Below are 16495 nucleotides of genomic sequence, written 5' to 3'. Positions count from 1 at the left end.
CCACTGCGTTAGACTAACATGGCATCAGCTAAATGCGAATAATAAAAATAAAAATAATATATAATAAAAGATGGAAGGTGACATCATTGCTTAGTTTCTGGAGCCTTGAAATGAAAAACTGCATGTTGTAAAAGAGTGGTGGGTCTTACTGTGAAGCTGCATGCTCACTGGCTAATGGGCACACCCCTGAATTATCCTCCATTTTTTGATGCATGGTAGATTTACAAAACACTTAATTTTTTGTTCAGTATGACCCAAAATGAGGAACTGAGACCTTTAATGCATCATTAAAGTGTTTACAGACGTCAGGACGGAGAGCTGTTTTCCCGTTGATTTCTATAGGATCAGAAGTGTTTTGCAGCCACAGCTATCGCCATCTGGTGGCTGGAGCTACATATTTTATCTCGTCTATAATATCTGGTCTAGGGCTGCCACGATTAGTCAACCAGTCATGATTACGTCGACTATTAAAATTGTTGACGACTGATTTAATAGTCGACACGTCGTTTGAAGCTTTGTAAGATCACAAAAGACGCAGGAATAAGTAGTAGGATTTAAGAGTGTAATAACGGACTGAAACAGAAGATGGCAGCACTGCATGTACAAGGATGCCAGCTGCCGTTAAACCCCGAAGAAGAAGTAGCTGTGTCCCAGAATTCATAGCGCAGCCCAGCTCAGTTTCCAACAATGGCGGCAGCTAGTTAGTTTTAATATCACTCTTATTATTCTTTCTGTGTCACAAAATAAACGTTTAGCATATTTTCAGGCGAGAATGTAGCTGTGTAAACCTCAAATATCTGCTCAGTTTATCAAGACACCACATATTTTCAAAAGCGCTCCGACGTTTTCGGAGACTTCTGTTAGCCACTAGCTCGATAGCTAGCCGGGGGCTAGGCTAACTAGAGCCGTGAGAACACCGGACTCCCGGCTAATCGTTTTCAAACCCACCGCCGTCTTTCGCTACTCAGGTTAAACATGATATATAAGTCACTTAGATAACTTAAAAATGTTACTGTTTGGCTTTTTTTTAGTATTTTATTTGTTCCTGAGTAAATCGGTTTGGCTGAGATTAAAGTTATAGTTTTTACACAGCTGAATAAACGTCAAGCAGACAGCTGATTATCAGAAGTGTGAGATGCTGGAGAATTTACTCCGGTGTCCTGTTATATTTTAGATAGCAAGGAGTTTATTAAACTTCACCGAAACAATCTGCAAATTTCATTAAAATTTAATAAACTATCATCTTGTCTTTATTTTTGGTTAGCACAGACCTTAAACACTTAAAGCTGTAAGCTAATGATAGTTATATAAGAGCAGATGCAGTAAGCTGTATGTTTACGTCCAATGGATGATGATCTGACTAGACTATCAAAATAATCGTTTGTGGCAGCCCTAATCTGGTCCAAGTGAAAGAATATACTTTATGCAGGCTAATTATGGAATGAGAAACTGATAAGTGGTAGGATTAGTAAATTGGTTGGTATTTCCAACTTAAAAGAAATTGAATTGCCCAACAAAATTAAAAACAAGAACAGACTGAAATGGTAACTAAACACTGTCGGGAGTCAGAGGCTAATCCACCGACCTCCAGACTCCATTTGCCTACAAAGAATGTCTTCAAGTTAGTAAAATTTTTTAAATGAAAGTAGTCACACAGTGCAGGTAATGTGAATAATGCTTTGCAACCAGAAATACGGGCAAAACAACAGCGAGACAAAAAAAACAAACAAAAAAAAAAACCAGAAAGGAAAACTGAGGCTGCAAATACACCCTGGCAACAGGCTGAAATGCCCTGAAACCATTCTAACAAATATAAGGGTGTGTCTTTATGCTAATTTAGGAATCAGGGCTGATCTTGAACAGGTTTGCGTACAGATTGTGCACAATAGCTCTCATGTCTGAAAGGTGCAGAGAGGTGTGTCTTTGAATGCAGGCCAAGTGTAACCCTGCTCCAGACAAGTTAGGCCATCGACTGGCTTCAGACTCACACTTTGTGTACAGAGAACTCGATGCTTTTCGTTAATCAGTGGGAAAGGAAATGCGTGCATTTCCCAAAATTGAAAGCTCAAGCCACAAAAATAGATACTTTCCAGAATTTGCCTTGTTTCAGCTTCTAAATATAGTCCTGCAACTCCGGGATCTTTACGTAAAACATGCACTGCACACCAAAACTTCCTCATTGTCATCTTTTTACTGGAAAAAAGTAGCCATGCACATCATCTGTGTACCAGACTTTTGGTGTTACTGTAAAACAAGTTCAGAAAATTCAAAACACACTCTGTGCTTTTTTTGTTCCCTTTGTGGCCATTCCAAAGTTGGATGTTTTTTGTTGCATTTAGCAGTTTTTGATGGAAGCAAAAGCCGAGCATTATCACCTCCATGGCTGCAGTATTTATTGCAGAGCTGTTATGTAAGACTACATCGGTTTCAGCTTGGGCTTAATGAACCGGCACATGGTGAGGTTGAGCTGGTCAGTTACGAAAGTGGGAAAGTTTCCTGACTTTTGAGGTGTGAAGCCCCTTGAGGCATTTTACTGACTCAGATAAGAGGTAATTTACCCACACGCAGACAGAGGGCAATGTACAGCGTCAGTGTTGGTGTCCATGGAAACCAGCGGTAAACACAGGGCCCGTGGAGACGAGAGCGCTTGCATAGCTTCACCAAAAAAAAAAAAAGGCAGCTTTCATAAACGTAAAGTGGAAGTCCCGGCATTTCTCACACACGGTGAACGTGTGACCATATATACACAAAAGCACACAATCACGGCAACAGGAAGAAAACAGAGGTCTGCAAGAACAGTTTGTCCACAGATTCCTCATTCTGATACTTGGCAGCGGTTAAAGTATGTCTGGAATTTCTAAAGGACACAGAAAAAGCCGTGCATGCTTGCTTGACGTTTTTCTGATGTGACGCACTCTCACACACTCTCAGACAGGGATACAGCAGGCTTGTAGATAGTGACATCACAGACCCTCCTCCGGGTGTGTGTGTTTTCTTTGTGCAATCTCTACTGAGAATCCCCACAGAGGTGTGAAAGCTTCGCTGCCCTTGGATACCGTTGCTATGTTTTCACCAAGCCTACCTTTTACAATGCAAACAGAAGTGATCCTGGGATTTTTTTCATGCGAAATGTCAGGGGAGCACATACGGGCAGCTCTGTCACGCACCTTTCTACCTCGTTGTGTAACAGAAAGGAATTTCCTTTAAAAAAAAAAGAAGATCCCAAGCAAGATCAAACCAAGAAAACTTCCTAAAATTCCTCCCAAAAATCTCAGGAGAGTTTTCTGCATGAGTTAACACAGTGTTTTCCAGGAGCGCATGCCTGACTGGTGTTAGGCATGTGCAGTGCTAAATGGGCAAGTCCAGAACATCCTATTGTGGGACATGCAGTGTGGCTTTCATAAGGGAGGAAACTTTAGAATCTTCCCCCCAGAATCTCTGTCTGCATAACAACTGAAATCTGTCCCAGTTAAACAACATGAGAAGATTTTTCACGTCTCTAAATGTGATGTGTGATCATAACTGTGTTATTTTGATTATGGAAGAGAAACATTAAGGTGCTTATCATTTTGTTTGATTATATCCACCAGGCTAGCTCCAAGTCTCCATAGACCTAATGTAAAAGTGCTCAACTTTACGTGTTTACAGGACACATAAACAAGTAAATAAAATATAGTTTTGAGTTCTGCAGTTATTTTCTGCCTTCGTGACAACTGTAACTGAAACTAATCCAACCTTTTGTATTTTTATGTTTTAGTTTTGGACAGTGAAGCGTTGGTATTTTTTGAGCGTGCAACTCGGGACTAAATGACAGGTGTCTCGGTATGGATTCAATGTATGGAAGACCATATATAAAAAGGTCCATCTTTTAATACAGTCTATGTATTTCGTGCCAAAGTCCTAAATCTGTAATAATATAATAGTAATAATAATAAATATATGAGCTGCGTGTGATATTGATTTGGCTCTTTGTGCTTTGCAGCAAATATTCGGTTTGTTACGTGAGAATTACAACCACAGAATATTTATAGGCTTCACGCTGAGGTTAACTGCGAAGAGCCCGTGATATGCGTAATTTTTGAAACACAGGAAATTTGGATGTCTCTCTATTTAAAAAAGTATTTAGATTTGGTTGAAAGCATAGGAAGGAAAGTATGCAGTGCTACTTTGGTTAGCCACTTGAAACAGATAATTTCCCCAGTGCAGTAGGGAATTCTTCAAGAGCCAGTCAGGGGCTGTCTCCCTATCATTCATGCCAATCGTGTCTCATTCACTGAAATTAAATCTATGTCCCCTAACCTACATCACAGGTGAAATAGGTGTCTAGTAGGAAACTACAAGTTTTCAGTCTGAGTCTTTTGGGGGGGATTTTTCTCACAAAAGCACAGGCCCGATGTGATTTCCCTTGCTAAGATAAGTCAATTGGAAATCCCCACTTAGGCGCCGCCCCGGCAGACGCGCACACAAAACCCAGCGCGCCCTCCCTCAGTAGCACAACTTTGCTCTCGCCCTCGGAAACAGACGGAGCTTTAGCTTACAGGAGAAAGGAAAGCCAGCATGTACAGAGTTTCTAACCACAACCAAATGGATTATAACTTGGACAACATGGAGCCCAAACACGGGAAAATGCTGCCTTGCCAAGAGGACCGTTTTGACAGCGGTGTGGATTCGCTTAAGGAAGACGAACTGGCGAACGACTTCGAGGAGCTAAGATTGCCGAGCGAGGATCACTCGCAGGAATACGAGCCTTGGAGAACCGCGGTGACCGAAGACGGTGACACGTAAGTGGATTATTATTATTAAAAAAAAAAAAAAGTATTTATTTAGTATGAATGCGTCGATTAGTCGAACTTTAATTGCGCATTTGCAAAATTCCGCTTTGTGCGTAAGTTGAAATCGGCTTTTGCACCAGAGCGCAGGATCGGTGCACATGAAAGATCTGAAAAGCTGCACAGAAATGTCGGAAAAGTTGCACGGAAACAACATCTTTTAAAGGTCTTAAAAATACTTTGTGCGCATGTGTTGGCAGCGCAGTGCATAGTCGTGTGTGTGTGCGCGTGCGTGTGTTGGCTGAGCGTGCAGTCTGGGCGGTGCTAAAGTCCGCTCTGCGCGTTCAGGAAAGTCCCTGGCCCGCTGCCAGTAACTGATAAAGCATCAGATGTGTCAAGCCACAACTGGTGGAAATAACCCGACAAAACTCCATTCTTGCGAAACGCTCCACTGCTCAGGCTTTGTTCTCTCATATTTGACTGGAACCACTTCCTCTGTGCGTAATTTTTCTTTGAAGGGCTCTATTTTAACTCCCCTCTCCTTTTCTGTCCTCCCCACACAGGCTGCTCCATTTGGCCGTCATTCACGAAGCCACCGAACATGCCGTCCAGATGATCAAACTGTCTCATCATCACCCCTTCCTCAATGTGCAGAACCACCAGAGACAGGTAACAAGCGGCACCGTGCCACATCCACGAATCGCTTCCGAAACCTGCACACTTTGCAGTCAGGTTAACATGTTTCTGTTGTGTCCCACACAGACCGCCCTCCACCTGGCAGTGATCACAGAGCAGGCCCACTTGGTGGACAGACTCCTGAAGGCCGGCGCTGACCCGCTGCTGGCCGACGACAGCGGAAACACAGCCCTCCACATCGCCTGTAAAAAGGGCTCCCTGGCCTGCTTTGGCGTCATCACCCAGAACTCCCAACGTCACCTCACCTCCATGGCGTCTTTCCCCAACTACAGTGGTAAGCATCGAGTTCAAATAGCGCCCTAAGAAACAAACACACTTATGTTTCACTTACACAGCTGTTGAAGTGTGTGTAACTGAGTTTACTTCCTTCCGTCTCCATAGGACATAACTGCCTCCACTTGGCATCCATCAATGGCTACATTTCTCTGGTGGAAAGCCTCGTTCGGCTTGGTGCAGACATCAATGCACAGGTAGGTGTCTCTAACACGGAAGCCATTCGGATTATTTTATGATTATTATGATGATTATTCTTATTCACACACATGCAGAAACTTGACCTCGTGTTTCCGTTGCTTCCTGCAGGAACAGTGCAGCGGACGGACGGCGCTCCACCTGGCCGTTGACCTCCAGAACCCCACGCTAGTCTGTCGCCTCCTCGACCTCGGTGCAGACGTCAACTGCCTGAACTACGGTGGCTTCGCCCCGTACCACCTCACCTACGGGCGGCAGAACGAGGAGATCCGCTGCCAGCTGTTTGAGAGAACGGCACAGGAGCTCAGGGAGCTGCCTGAAAGCGAATCGGACGACAGCGACATGGAGGATCTGGACCTGTCGGAAGACGAGGTCAGTATCTGCTCAGCTTTGAACGTCACGCTGAGATCCGATGGAGTCAAAACACTTTAAGGCGTGAATCTATAACATCTTTTTTCTTCTCTGCAGCTCTATGATGACATAAAGTTTGGAAAGTAACAAGAACAGCCCGTCCACTGGTGATGCAAAGCTGCTACTGGGTTAGTCGAAACCACGGCTCCCAAACGGGGGGACAGCTCAACCCACGCCCCCCCTCTCCACCCTCCGTACCCTCTACCGTCCAAGTCCAGAGGTGCTGGTCCTGGGATCACGAATGAGTATGAAGGTGGCGCCCAGTCTGGTCGGGATCGCTGAACGATCCGTACCAAACCCCCCCACACCAAAGCAAGACCATGACTTCTGTATGGTCCTGATGTTACTGTAATAACTGTACAAAATAATGTGTATATACCAGAACAGACGAGTGTAATATTTTGTAAATACAGAGACTATTTTTGTACTTGTACATGTGTGTGAATTTTAAACACTATATAAAGAAAAATAAAAGAGGAGTTTATGAACATGAACTGCTTTGAGCGGCTGCTGTGCGTTTCCTTCCTCGTGACGACGATGACTTTGTCTTGGCCTTTCCACGCTGTAATACGAGCATCATTTCTCACTTATAGTGATGAAGCACAGTCATCGACCAGACTTGTGAAAGAGAGAGACACATAAAAAACCCCAAAAAAATCACACTCAGCCGCTTGGAACAGTCTGGGATTTCCTTTTGTTGGGCGAGGTCACAGGGTCTCTGAGTCACCGCGCTGAAAGTCCCTGGGCGGCATAAGAGGAACATGATGTGCTTGAATATTCCACCCTCCCCTGGAATAGCTGCTGAGTGGCAGCTAGGAACTGGCGCTACTGGGTAGAAATACCAAGGAGGAAATGTTTTACAAATATGGGAGAGCGTTCCAGAGAGCTCAGTGGCCCTTTCTTTCTTTTTCTTTTTCGCCGTGTCATTAGGACCAGGAAACTTTTGTTGCTTTACAAGGAAGTCCAGGCTGTCCCTGTCAGCTGACACAAGCAGGTACTTAGGAATTTTTCAGAAAGGAATTATCTGAAGCAACCGGAATGAATTTCCCAGTAAAGTTATCCTTGAAGCAACGCTCGAATGCCCCAGAATGACTCGGTTACACAATTGTGTTTGCTGTATCCTCTCTTGTAAACATTAACTATTACAGTAGGATGGGGATTTTTGGTTTCCAGTGATTACAGAACTTCTCAAGGACAGCGGAAGTTTCAGACAGAATATCAGCCTGGAAATTTGGTCGAGTAACTGACTTAAGATTCCTCTTCGATTAGAAGATGTGAAGACTTAAACTCTGGTTAAAAGAAACTGGCGTGTTGCAAAGAATTCCAATGGGGAAGGGGGATTTTTCTAGAAGCCACTCACAATGACACACTGAGGTCACATCGCCATCATTTCTGCTCATGTGGATGACAAAGAGAGCTGAGAAAGACAAGTCCCCCCCTTTTTCTGAATTATAAAGTTTCCCCTCGCAAAGAGAAACTATTTGTGTTGTGTGACATTTCCGGAAAGTTAAAGTATTCTATTTCTGTCATGTGCGTAGAAAAAAAAAAGCCCAAAAAAGTAGAGAAAACAAGGTCAAATCAAGTCTGCATCACCGAGTTTGTAGTAGAATAATCTCTCCGCAGCACCTTTGTAAGTCATGTGATTTTTGTGCACCAAGAGCCACAACAGGAAGCTCAAAAGTAGAAGCTCTGCATGTTCCCACAAACAGTTTCCCCTGCTGCTAAACACAGACGGTAAAAGGTTTCAGGTGACAAGCAGAGGAAAATGCAAACAGCCCATTTATAATAGTTTTACTCAAAAAACCTCCTTTTATTGTTGAATGAAACAGTGGGGTAAATGTACAGCAAACAAAGATAACACGAGCCTCCAATCTGGGAACTGCATTTCCCATCATGCTCTAACTAAATCCGACAGGCGACGCCGCTCTGCTCGCTCAGTCCCGCTCGGCGAGGGACATTAGGTGGGTGTCCACTTCAGTCTCTGCGAGGATCCTGCAGGACAAAAATGAGATGAAGATAAAGACTCCAAAATCTAACTCGTGTTTTTAAAGTGAACATTTTATGCTCACTTTCAGCTCCATATCTTTATTCTTGGCCTCTACCAGGGTAGCTTTGCATGAGTCACAGTCGAATATAAGCCGTACTTATCATATAGTTAGCTCTGGTGGAGCCTCTTTGTTTATCTTGACTCTACCTTTAAACAACTTTCTTCTGATTGGCTAACTCTAGTAAGTGGAAGGTTTGAACAGTAGGTGGGTGGGGCCTCTGCGCTCTTAATGACCACACATGGGCTAAGTTTAAGAAAAAAAGGGTCTATAACAAAGCATGCTGAGCACACAGGGATGTTCCCATTAGGGTCAATTGCTCGTGTGGCGTCCCATATTTAGGCATCCACCATAGCAACAGAAAATGAGATGAAAAGCACAATATGACCCTATGAAGTTATATTTCACTTAATGCCAAACACCTGTAGCACATGATGTCTTAAATTCAAATGTTTTTAAGTACTTCAGCATTTCAAATCTCGTCTCGTCGCTGTGTTTTACTATGGAAATGTGAAATTGCTCCAGCAATTTGTTTAAGCATGTGCAAACATTCATGGAAATAAAGTGCATAAGGCAAACACATGGTTTGCACAATTTAAATAAAAGTCAATATTTGGAAGATCTTCAACAGCCTGAACACTCTTAGGCAGCTTTCATGCAATTTCTTTAAGTTGTTTTCAGGAACAGTTCTGCAGCCTTCATGGACGACATTCAAAGCTCTTCTTTGGATGTTTCTGCCTTTTGTTCTGTTCTGTGTTTATTTATGTCCAGGCATCCTTTAATCGCAGTATTTTTGAAACAAGCCATTGTCAATCAGATGTTCTCCAGATAGTACTGCATGATGGACAATCTGATGATGCTCTTCGGTGTTCATAATTCCATCAATTTTGACAAGATCTCCAACAATACTGTCTGACATGCTGCCCCAAACCATGACACAGCCTCCACCGTGTTTTACAGGTGGCTGCAGACACTCGCTCTCTCCTGACCTGCTCTGTAAATAGTGACGACAATTTGGGCAAAAATTGTCACAGACTGATTAACTGAAGGACCAGAGACATCTTGCAGGTCTGTGTCACGTCTTTGCTGAATTTCTTCTCAGTTTTTAATGACATAACTTTAAGATGCTGTTCATCTGCTGCAGAGAGGCCTCTTTGGGAATCACCTTGTTGGTGCAAAAATACTATTTCAAATAAACCCAACTGTGTGCTCTAATGACTCATAGTGCTCAAAGGAATACAACAGAGTTGTGCTGCTGAACCTTTACCTGAACTTGGGATCCTGTGTTGTTACGACGCCCACCTCTAGCTCAGAGGGCTTGAAGTCAATGGAGAGAACAGTTGACAGGCAAGAGATCGCCGTCTGAAGGGGAAAAAAGGTAAGTTGATGATATTTTCATTCTTAGAATGTTGGATGCCTGGAAACCACCACGGCAAAGGCACACTTTACTTTCACATTGGTGTTTGTTCCGTATGAACCTTTGCTACACCAGCAAAAGAAAATATTTTATGATACCTCGATCGTTTGTTCAAAGGTCCAATCCAGTTTCTTTTTCACTTTCTTCTCCAGGAAGCTGGTGGCTTCTGTCTGCTTCACTCCGGCGGCCGTGGCCTTGAAACCACAATAGTAGCCTGCTGGGTCGCATTTGTACACCTGAGGGCCGTACTCTTCATCTACGCCGATCACGATCATACCTGCGTGTTAGCATGCATTTAGAAAGGGCGCTCAAACGACATGAAGTGCTACGTGGAGAATCAGCAGTGTGAATGCGCATACTCACAGCAGCCCAGTGGTCGCATCTCAGCGTTCTGCGTGTAGACTTGTGAGATATCAGCAATCCTCTTACACAACATGTCCACTGGAATCTCATAACCGTACTTGTACTGCCAGTTGGCTGCTTCATATCGAGCTCGCTGGACTTGGGACCTGCTATCGGCTGTAACACATTAAATGATGCGTAAGAAAAAAAAAAAAAAAAGGTCAATTTATTTTCCCAAAGAAGCCAATAAATGTGACACTTCCAGTCTCTAACATCACACTTATGTAAGAAAGTTGTTCTTGCTGCAAAAGAAATGAATACTTGGAAAGAGGAACTGTCAGCTGCTGTAAGAGCTCTGACTGAGAAGAAAGGCCAAGTTTAACTCAGAAAAGTACCCTGATGCTTTTCCCCCTTTTATGTATCAAAAACCAGCCTTTGTCTAAACAGCTGTTTCTGTATATTTGAAAGACTAAATGGATTTGGGTGTTTTAATGTTCAATTTTTATGTAACAATAGTAGATTTGATACAATTTTACACATTTTGAGCCTTTTTCTTACCTGTCATCCCAGACATTACACATCCAATATTATCTGTTATTCTGAAAAGGTGGGTCACTGTGGAGGCATCCAGAAGCTTGTCCTGTACAGGAGGAAAGCATGAACATGTAAAAGAACAGAACTCTGAAACTGACAAATTACTCAATGTATTACATAACTTATCAAACATTTAGTGTAAATATAATCAGTAACAATCAGGTTTGAACTTTTTAGAATTACGTGAGTAAATAAACACAACAAGGAGCTGCTGCTGGAGAGACAAACGAATGACGGGAAAAATGCATTCTGTCACATTTTATTTAAAAGCTGTAAAAATCTCCTTAAATCTACACGGGGCTGTGCTGTGTAAAACACTGCCTCTTAAATTGCCCTCAGAGTTTAGGTTTCTCTCTCACAGGTTGGACTGTAACCCGTTTGTTTGTTTGTCCCAACTACACCAGTTGTGCCTGAAACATTTTGGCAGTGCACAAACTGTTTCCGTCGGATGAACAGGATATCACGCTGAGCCGTGAAAGCTGGGCAGACATCGTGCTGGTAACTACAGGTCAGCTTGCAGAAGGCCTCTAATCTCTTCGAAATGATTAAATCATGAACTACATTAACTCTTTCCAGGCCACTTATTGCCATTAAGCACTGCAGCTTTCATCACACTAACATGCTGTAAGCAAATCATTCACAGCTCAACATAAGGGAAACTGGAAGTTTCTATTGTGGTTCTGGTGTTGGACTTGAATCAGCTATTTTAAACCTCTGTGATGAGCCAACCCAAATTACTTGTTGAGCTTAATTGAACTGCCAATCAGGAGCTCTGGGCCCTTTGGTCCAGTGCTAATTCTGAAAAGTTGTTTTTGTTTGTTTGTTTTACGGTGCATCTGTGTTCTCAATTGTTACCCGGGCCAAATGCAAACTGTAAAGTACAAATTCCACTGCTAGTTCTAATGGTCAATTGGTCTTAGATTAGAATTAGGATTAGAAATGAGTACATAAGCTCAGGTTTAGCAGGTTGGAGACAAACATAGAGAGCTGAGGCTGACAATGTTTGCACGTGTGCTGATGAACGAGAGTGGATATACTGGACAAAGGATGCTGAAGCTGGAGCTGCCAGGCAGGAGGAAAAGGGGAAGACCACAGAGGAGGAGGACATGCAGAGAGTCGGTGTGACAGAGGATGCTGGGCATAGGGTGAAATGGAGGCAGATGACCTGCTGTGGCGACTCCTGATTGGTGCAGTTTTTAACGGTTAATTCTTAGGATGCACAGATATACCAGCCAAACATCTGTGGCATTTACACATGGTAGATGCTGATGTTTACCTGCAGTGTGACATCAACTTTGTGCTGAGTAAATGTTTAAAGATTGGGCGACGAAGAGCCTTAGGAACAGTTCAACTACTTGGACCATATTTTTGTGCAAAGAGGGTCACTTTCCACATTATCCCAGAATTATGAATTTGAGACTGTTTTGGGAGCCATGGGAGTATACCATTGACAGGTTGTTAGTCTGTCATGGGGTCACCGCAGAAAGACGAACAAGCATTCACACTCACTCTCACAACCAAGGCCAAATTAGAATCACCAACTAACCTAACGCATGCTGGTCTTTGAACTGTGGGAGGAAGCTGGAGTAACAGGAGAAAAGCCACGCAACCTCAGCACAGAAAGCAGTAGAAGCAGCATGGATGGATGGAGGGACGGTTGTATTATTTATTCATTTGTTCCTAACTTCTCATAACACTGCTACTGTTATGGCTGTAAGAAAATAACAACAAGCAATCTGACATCAACTCACCGGTACTTTTTTCTGTGTTACAACAACTGCACAATCCTTTCCCCTGACTGCTACTGACGTGAGCCCACCTTGGTTTATGGCCTTGAAAGCATATTCTGCAAAAGAAAAACAAAGAGGGAGTCTTTAAGCACACGTTTGCTTGACAATGGCTGCGAGCATTAGGATTTGTGGTTAACAGTCACAGAGAGCTGTTTTGTTCAGCTGGAAAATTGGAGCCACAAGTGAAGAACTATTATCAGATGTCCTCTGGTTGAGCAGCTGACAGCGAATTATGTACCAATTCTGTGTAGTCTGGCTTCAAACATTACATCCAAAGCAGTAGTAGTAAAATTGTGTCATTTAAAACCCTTCACTTTGAGTAAATTTGCAAACCTTTGACTTGATTTTAACTGTTGCTGCAGGTGCTTGGGCATCTGTAGAATGACTGCTGATTAGAAGACAGCAACAAAATTCATGGCCATGTTCAGTTCAGCTTTATTAGAGGAAAAACCGCTAATTTACAATATTAAATGTTATCTTGTCTCTTTCAATCCATCCAACTAGCAGCTCTCAGACAAAATAATATTCCTGTGACTAAGAAAAATTGCAAAAAAGCTAAATGTAGTGCAGTCACAAAAATACTTTATTTAGCCAATTTATTTAACCAAATAACACGTTGATTCATTCAGCAATGAATCAGCTTGCTTGGCTGCAATGCTAACTATGCTAACTAGCCGAACAGCCAGCTAGCTATTTTGATCCCGTGTTTAGTTTGATAGTAGCGTCGTAAAAGGAGCCCCATAATAACAACTCGCACAGGATTAGTAAGACTGTGGTGGTCACATATCATACTACTTTCGATTTGGCGGGTCGCTTTTTATCAACTATAACCTCGGCTAAGCGAACCATGACAGAGCATTTAGCTAGCTAGCAAACAAGTAAGCCAGCGAACCGGCTTTTTGTGTAAACAGATCCCCATACTGACCGACTTGATAGAGTCTGCCCTCAGGAGAGAAGATGGTAATGTGTCGATCAAACCCTGCACTCGAGCCTCGGGACATTTTACAGGATAAGTTGGCCGAGAAGTTCGTCCAAATGAATTTGCAAGCAGACTTCACTTGATGCACACTATTTCTACCGGAAGTGAACTGAAGGGACGTGAACTTCATCCGGTGACAAAGGCCTGCTTCGTTTCTATGGTGATAAAACCAAGGGTTCTACTGATGTTTGTGGTTTCTGGTAAAGGAAAAATGTACAATAACACAATAACATGTGGTCAAACCTGTCCGTACTTTTTATGACCTACGATCTTTTAAGCCTTCATAAAGAAATATAAGCTCGTTTTCCAGTTTGTTACATTTACTCATCATGTCCACTTATCAGCTATTTTGCAGTGAAAAGCATTTCTCCAAGTATTATCCATAAGTCTTGTCCCCCCACTACGTTCTTTTAATTGTCATCTCTTTAAATGTTTCATTAGATTTCAGATTACAAGCCTATTATGTCTTTATAGACCGCTCTATGAGCACAAGTTTTAACTTGCCATCAGGAATTGAAGTGGTTATAAGTAGCTACACCTCAGCTTCACCATAAAAATGCTATTTACATTTGATCTTGCATTACACAAAAATGCATTAGTAAATATATTTTACTGTCATGATGTTGAATAATGCAAATTCACAACTGTGGCTGCACAATTAGTGTAGCTCTAAACATTTTTATTGTTACAAAATTTTAGACACCAAATTTGCAAAAATCATTTCAGTGTAGATTGTCGCATGTTTTGAGCTATTCCTAAACAGTGTATGAGTACTTCTTCTAGCATACTTGCTTATCCAATACAATACAACTTTATTTATAGAGCACATTTAAAACCAATGGTATACCAAAGTGCTTCACATAAAAGACAGAAAATAAGACATAAATATTATAAATATTAAATATGATTAAATATTATAGGACCATAACAAAGTACCAAGTATGCTAACAGGTCAGTGTCACTAATACACAGGAATAACATAAAATGCATATCAAGTAAAACATGTTAAAAGCACATGTATAAAAGGTAAAATAGAGTAAGTCGAGGGATCAGATTAAATAAGGTAAAGTTAAATAAATGGGTTTTTAACCGTGATTTAAATGACTGGATAGAATCAGACGCGCAGATAGCAAGAGGAAGGTTATTCCATAAATCTGGTGCAGCCAAGGCAAACGCACGGTCGCCTCTAGACTTCAGACGAGATCTTGGCTGCACCAGGAGTAACTGAGTAGATGATCTTAGTGCTCGAGCGGGAATGTATGATCTAAGGAGTTCGATAAGGTAGCTCAGGGCTGTGTTGTTGATCATTTTAAAGGTAAGCAGCAGTATTTTAAATTGGATGCGGTATTTAATGGGTAGCCAGTGCAGGTCAGCTAGAACAGGGGTAATAGAGGCAAACCTCCCAGTTCCGGTCAGAAGGCGTGCCGCCGCATTTTGAACAGTTTGCAGTCTATGAAGAAGGGCAGAATGAAGACTGAAATAAAGGGAGTTGCAGTAATCCAGCCTAGAGGTCACAAAGGCGTGGATGAGCTTTTCCAGGTCCTTATGCGGAACATACTGCCCAGCCTTAGAGATGAGATGCAGTTGGTAGAAACTAGATCTAACTACAGCGGACTCTTGTTTATCAAATTTAAAAGAGCTATCCAGCAACACGCCCAAATTGCTAACAGTGGCACAGAGGGAGCTGGCAAGGGAACCAAAGGCATCACGAAGTTGTCTGCGAGGAAAATTACCATCAAAAACCACAATTTCAGTTTTCTTATAATTTAAGATAAGAGAGTTTCCTAAGAGCCATTCTCTGACCTCACTTGTCACTTGTTTGTGTTATACTCATACATAACACAACACTCTGACGTCATTATTACTAATTGTAATGAAAATTGTTGATTACCAAAAACAAAGTGATCTATGAAATATGTATGGTATCTAAAAAAGCCCAAAACATTAAAACATCACCACCAACTGACTTACTGTCAGCAGTGATGGCAGCATCATCTATGCAGAATCACATCTCACTAAGTCTATATGCTTCTATTATGTTGATATCTAAAACATAGAAGGCTTGTAAGGATCTATTTCACCCCGACTTTAACTTTATTAAAATTCTTTAGCCATTAATTAAGTTCAGTTAATGGCTAAAGAAAGGTAAATGTAGTGGTAACAGTAACTGACTTTGTATCTGTTCCATATGTAGCAGTATAGTCTGTATTACCCGAAACAATAAGGAAGTGATGTATTTTTACAATTTCCCGTTGGCACGGAGCACTTACAGCATGTTGACTGCTTACATGCAACCTGCAACAAAAGTATGCATCAGTAATGGGAAAATAAAATTAGAAAAACTATGTGCACCCTTTCTGTTTCCATGGATATTAAGAAGATGAATAGCTGCCAGGTGCTGTTATTCAAATGGACTTGATTAACTGACCATCAGTAAATGTGAGCACCTCTGTAAAAATGCCATCAGTTTGCAGATCTGGAGGTGTGCGTTAACACAATGCTCCCTGATGGGACGTCCCAGCAAATTTACCATTGCAAAACTAAAAAAAGGAATAAAATCTCACAATCTTCAGTTAGCAGGTTCAAGTTGATGGCAGTACAGTATTATTAGGAAGGGCTACCAGGAGAAAGCCTCTTCTCTCTCAAAAGAACATGGAGGCAACACTTTGGTTTACAAAGTTACATCTTAACAAGGCACAAGACTTCAGGAACAATGTCCTTTGGACAGAGGAGACCACAGTGGACATGTGTGCTCATAGAGTGCCATGCTTGGTGAAACCCAAACACAGCATATTAGTACAAACACCTCATACTAGCTGTCAAGGACAGTGTTGGAGGGGTGTGAGGAGTTGGTTAAAGTAAGGAATCACGGTGTTGCAGTCACACAGTTAAGGTCAAAACCTGAACCTGACTGAAATCCTGTAAGAGAGCTGTGTGTAAATGAACGCCCGCAGGCCCCAAAACTGAAGCAACACTGTAAA

General features: G+C 42.1%; 2 protein-coding genes across 2 annotated transcripts; one reads left to right on the top strand and one right to left on the bottom strand.

The window, feature by feature from the left end:
• Nucleotides 1–4476: 4476 nt before the first annotated feature.
• On the top strand, nt 4477–6841 carry LOC146501274 (NF-kappa-B inhibitor alpha-like). Its single transcript, XM_085132172.1, has 6 exons — nt 4477–4781; nt 5333–5438; nt 5532–5739; nt 5847–5935; nt 6048–6308; nt 6405–6841. The coding sequence occupies exons 1-6, from the start codon at nt 4558–4560 to the stop codon at nt 6432–6434; spliced, it is 918 nt and encodes a 305-aa protein (XP_084988298.1). The 5' UTR covers nt 4477–4557; the 3' UTR covers nt 6435–6841.
• A 1285-nt stretch (nt 6842–8126) lies between these two features.
• LOC146501273 (proteasome subunit alpha type-6) lies at nt 8127–13663 on the bottom strand. Its single transcript, XM_085132173.1, has 7 exons — nt 13461–13663; nt 12497–12591; nt 10710–10791; nt 10173–10328; nt 9908–10086; nt 9660–9754; nt 8127–8339 (listed from the first exon to the last, which is right to left on the bottom strand). The coding sequence occupies exons 1-7, from the start codon at nt 13642–13644 to the stop codon at nt 8282–8284; spliced, it is 849 nt and encodes a 282-aa protein (XP_084988299.1). The 5' UTR covers nt 13645–13663; the 3' UTR covers nt 8127–8281.
• Nucleotides 13664–16495: the final 2832 nt, after the last annotated feature.

The sequence above is a fragment of the Neolamprologus multifasciatus genome, chromosome 15 (assembly GCF_963576455.1).
Source record: "Neolamprologus multifasciatus chromosome 15, fNeoMul1.2, whole genome shotgun sequence".
NCBI classification, from domain to species: domain Eukaryota; kingdom Metazoa; phylum Chordata; class Actinopteri; order Cichliformes; family Cichlidae; genus Neolamprologus; species Neolamprologus multifasciatus.
This window is presented reverse-complemented; position numbering and strand designations above follow the sequence as displayed.

Bases quoted from the DNA above. Each gene is read 5' to 3' on its own strand.
- LOC146501274 (XM_085132172.1), top strand. From the start codon at position 4,558: ATGTACAGAGTTTCTAACCACAACCAAATGGATTATAACTTGGACAAC. The intron at 4,782-5,332 runs GTAAGTGGATTA...CTCCCCACACAG, and splicing joins GTGACCGAAGACGGTGACAC to GCTGCTCCATTTGGCCGTCA. The intron at 5,740-5,846 runs GTAAGCATCGAG...CCGTCTCCATAG, and splicing joins GTCTTTCCCCAACTACAGTG to GACATAACTGCCTCCACTTG.
- LOC146501273 (XM_085132173.1), bottom strand. From the start codon at position 13,644: ATGAAGTTCACGTCCCTTCAGTTCACTTCCGGTAGAAATAGTGTGCAT. The intron at 10,329-10,709 runs GTAAGAAAAAGG...AATGTGTTACAG, and splicing joins TGTAATGTCTGGGATGACAG to CCGATAGCAGGTCCCAAGTC. The intron at 10,087-10,172 runs GTGAGTATGCGC...GCTAACACGCAG, and splicing joins GATGCGACCACTGGGCTGCT to GTATGATCGTGATCGGCGTA.